This window comes from Octodon degus, unplaced genomic scaffold, assembly GCF_000260255.1.
Source record: "Octodon degus isolate 3935 unplaced genomic scaffold, OctDeg1.0 scaffold00382, whole genome shotgun sequence".
In the NCBI taxonomy this organism is placed as follows: domain Eukaryota; kingdom Metazoa; phylum Chordata; class Mammalia; order Rodentia; family Octodontidae; genus Octodon; species Octodon degus.
Genome location: NW_004524958.1, coordinates 388,093 through 392,481, shown reverse-complemented (window position 1 = coordinate 392,481; position 4,389 = coordinate 388,093). Strand labels below are relative to the sequence as shown.

The following is a 4,389-nucleotide window of genomic DNA, read 5'->3' as shown; positions in this document are numbered from 1 at the left end:
CACTAGAATACGGGAAGAGTGACGATGCTCATGGATCAACCTAGCCACGTTCCTGAAAGTGACCTAGAGACTCAAAACAAACCTATCAAAATACCAACAGCATGCTTCACAGCGCTAGGAAAAAAGTTTTAAAACTCATGCGGAAACACAGAGGACCCAGACTAGCCAAGGGAATCTTCAGCAAAGAAAACAATGAAGGCAATATCATGGTACCCGATTTTACGTTGTACTACAAAACCGCAGTAACAAAAACATCACGGTACGGGCATGGAAGTAGACATAGACTAATGGGACAGAGGACACAGAAACAAACGCATACAACTAAATCATTCGGCCCCTCACAAAGGAGTCACAAACATACCCGGGAGAAAATATGGCCCCTTTAACAAACGATGCAGGAAAAGCGGGGAATCCATACGTAGAAGATTCAAACTACACTGCTGTCTCTCACCCTGTAGAAAAATCAATTCAAAATACTCACAGACTATGGGCAAGGCCCAAAATGTTTTAACCACTGGGAGAAAACTTAGGGGAAACACCTGAAGCCTTAGGCACAGGCAGAGGCTTCCTGGATAAGAGTCCAAGAGCACCCCGTCCAGTCACAGCAAGAATCAACAAATGCAACTGCACCAAACTACAAGGTGTCTGCACAGCAGGAGAAACAGCCACCAGAGAGAAGAGACAGCCGGGAGAACGGAAGCAAATCTTTGTCAGCTGTTCTCCTGGTATAGGATTAATATCTAGAATATATAAAGAATTCAAAAAACTGAATGCAAAAAAATCATGCAATCCAACAAGCCAATGCAAATCAAAACTAGGCTGAGATTTCATCTCACCTCAATCACAATGGTTATCACCAAGAATACAGACAATAAAGCCTGGAGAGGAAGTGAGGAACGGAGCCATCTCCACTGCTCATGGGAAAGTAAATGAATACAACCACTATGTCCACTCCTGAAGGAACTAAAGGCAGGTCCTACAGACAGAGCTGCATGTCTGTGCTCACTGCAGCACAACTCACCATCGCGGAGGCACAGAGACAGCCTAGGTGCTCATCAAAGAGTAGGTAAAGAAACTGATCCACGTACACAGGGACGTACTGACCAGCTGGGGAGAAGATGGGAACCCGCCATCGGCAGGAAGCTGGGTGGAAGTGGTGAGCGTTATCTAAGCGAAGTAAGCCTGCCTTAGAAAGTCTAGCACCACGTTATCTTCCCTAGTAGGTGGAATTTTAAAAAAAGGCTGGAGACTATCACTAGGCCAGAGGAAAGGCATAAAGGGCAGGGCGCGGCACGCAGAGGGAGGGCAAGGAGGTCTGCGAGAGAGAGCGGTTATCTCCTCAGGCATCTCGGGGGTGGTGGCAATTCATGGAGGTGAAAGGACCCGTCTCACTCCACTGAGTGAAACAGCGTTTTACAAACAGGACATACGACACTGCCAGTTTTTATTTTTAAACATGCATTAATGTATGCCGATGTCAGGACATTAACTTTTAATCTATGACTGAGATGTTGTGCACACACTTTCCTGCTGTTTAAGAGTAGTTTTTGATGTGCCATTTTCAAATATTTCTAAGCCATGTATTAGTCCTTACAGGAAGTACCTGAGGTGGATCCTATTACTGTTCCTCATGTGACAGATGGCAAGAAGCTTCCATGGTGGTTAAATGCCACAGCAGCGCTCACGCCCTGAAAGCCTGTGCCCTAGTCCTTGCCCGCAGCCACTATGCAGCTCTGCCACTGTTCAAGTACGTGACTGTGACCACAGCAGTGGCCCTCGGTACCCGCCCATCTGCCTGGGACGCGAGGTGCACGACAAATAACTCCAGTGTCACACACAACGCACCCCTTCTGAGGCCTGGCTCGGCCTGCATAGTGAGGGCCACAACACGCTCCCCGGCATGCGGGGCCCGTCCTCACTCCTTTGCCAGGATCCAAACGTGGCATTTCCAAATGGACTCACACTTTCACGCCACCCATCAGGAAAACACCACACGGGCACATGATCTGTGTCGGACACAAGCATTTGATTCACTGACTTAACTTGGTTTCTTAACACACATAAAATAGGGACATGAAAACCATACCAACCAATAAAAAACAAAATGAAAACAGCAAGTATGTCCTTAAAGAAAAATACTTTCTGCTCAAGGACTTCAGGGAAAACATGAGTTAAAAGTATGTCATAGGGGAAAATATATTTAAAAGTTTTTGGTTCGATCTAGTTCTCTTAATTTAAAAACATATCAGTGGGGCCGGGGAGATGGCTTAGTGGAATAAGTGTTTCCCTGGCAAGTGCGAGGGCCTGAGTTCAATCCCCGGTTCTGCAAAAAAAAGAAAAAAAAACAAAAAAACAAAAAAACACATCAGTGGCTGGGGAGATAGCTCAGCAGTCTAAGCACCTGCCTGGCAAGCACAAGCACGCAGGCTCGATCCCCGGTGCCGCACGCCATGCTGTCCCGGAAACCCAGGAGCACCATGCCGGCCCCAAAACCGGGCATGGTGGCACATACCTGTAATCCCAGCGCTGAGGAGGCTGAGACAGGAGGATCACTATGAGTCTAAGCTATGTAGTGAGACCCCATATCAAATAAATAAAGATTTTTTAAAAATTTTAAAATCAGTAGCAATTCTTTGGTCCTAATTACTTTTCCTCGTGGCTGATGTTTGGAGGCGCACCCACTGTGGCTGTGCTGCTGTGCTGCCCACGTGCAATAGTGAAAGTACTGTGCTCTGGTCGTGCCTACGTTCAGGAAGGCTTAATTCACGAGGAAAGAAAAATGGCTGGGAATTCACAGGCAACGATCAGTCAGGAAGACCCTTCCGGGGCCAAGAACGGTCACTGACACGCGTCACCACAAATGCTGACCTCAGGAGAACTCTGCACACTACTCAAGCGCTCACCCACCACGAACTCTCCCGGTCAGACACTGGGGCAAAGGTGTCCCCAATCTCTGCCTTGAAACTATGCAAATGAGAGAAGAAAATGTAAGACCGATTAGATTACGCAGCATGATGCAGAGTGCCACGTGGAAGGCCAAGAGGGGTGTGAAGCACCGCGGGCCGCGCTGACTTCAGTGCTGGGATCCCGGAAAGAAGGTAATTTCTCACAGAGAAGGGGGGGGGTCTCACCCAGGGTTCGGCCTTCTTCAGGAAGCGCTGGAGGCTGGTGAGCAACAGGGCCAAGACCTAGAGGCCCCACACTGAAGGGACTGCACGGGCAGGACAGGGGGTCCTGAGGGCCCCAGCCGAGGGGGCTCCAGGGTCCTGCTCGCTTCCCCGACTTGGCACGACAGACTGGGAGCGCCTATGCAGTAGGCACTGAACCAGGAGCTGAGGCACCAGGCGCGGGCTCCCTGAGGAAGGAGCAGGGAGGGCGATGGCGCGTCCCAGGGAACGCTGCCTGCGCTGCTAGGGGCTGGGGGATGCAGCGGGAAGCCCCGGCAGGTCAGCCCTGCCTGCTGTGGCCCACCAGACGAGCCTGCCTCAGGCCCTCCAGCGCCCAGCTCACACGTGCAGCTTTGGAGAGGTGACTGGATCTTGAGCGTGGGACGCTCATCGGCGGATTAGACACTCCTGAGCTTAGAGCCACACTGCCAAGGACGCGGCCCTGGCAGCTGGGCCCGCCCGCTCCCTCCTGCCTTGATCTCCTTCCCGCCTCTTGCCCGCCATGCTAGCAGCAATTCTCCTCTTCCACACTGCCTCCCTTTTAGCCAGCCGACTATGGACTGACCCTCTGCAAGCTGTGAGCTAAGTAAACCTTTCCTGCTTTAAGTTTGGGTGTCCGGTGTTGTGTTACAGCGACGTGAAAATAACGAAGACACTCTTCCCGCAGCCTGTCATGCACCGGGATTTGGGGAAATAGGAACCAGCGACCCAGGCCAGCGCTTGTAAGGCGAAAACTTTTCAGAGAAAATACCCAACCTTAAGTACTGAAAAATGCAAGACTATTTCAGAAAGGAGAAAGGAAACACCCACTCACCTGGGACATGACTTTAAGTTTAGCTCCTGTCCCTGCGGCCTCCGGCCTGAGGTTTCCCTCTTGGAGGACAGGACTCCTGGAAAGCAGCGCTGGGAGAAAGAGACCCAGGCTAGACAAGATTCCCAAGGCACCAGCCTAGCGATGTCCCTTGCGGCATAAACAGGGCAGGGACACGTTAAAGGCACGGGTGGGATCCTGTACTAGCCCTTCGAGGGGCGGCCACTGAGTTGGGCACGGCCGCTCCTCTTTGGGACAGTGGAGGTGAGGGCGTGTGCAGCCAGCGCGACCCTGGAGAACTCTGTCGGGACCTTCCGGCTCCGCCAGTCTCCGGATACCCCCGACTCGCCATCTGGAGGGCCAGGGCCGTCCATCTCCAGCCCCGGGACCCCAGCCCCCGAAGCACGGGCC

At 51.8% G+C, this 4,389-nt stretch overlaps 1 protein-coding gene across 1 annotated transcript in view; it reads right to left on the bottom strand.

The window, feature by feature from the left end:
- The window catches only part of Zfp28 (ZFP28 zinc finger protein), a 16,072-nt gene extending 11,720 nt beyond the window's left edge, over positions 1 to 4,352 (bottom strand). Inside the window, exons 1-2 of the mRNA XM_023708513.1 lie at positions 4,187 to 4,352; positions 3,982 to 4,070 (exon numbers count right to left, since the gene is read on the bottom strand). Of these exons, the coding sequence (XP_023564281.1) occupies positions 3,982 to 4,070; positions 4,187 to 4,352 (255 nt within the window). The remainder of the gene's footprint in view (positions 1 to 3,981; positions 4,071 to 4,186) is intronic.
- Positions 4,353 to 4,389: the final 37 nt, after the last annotated feature.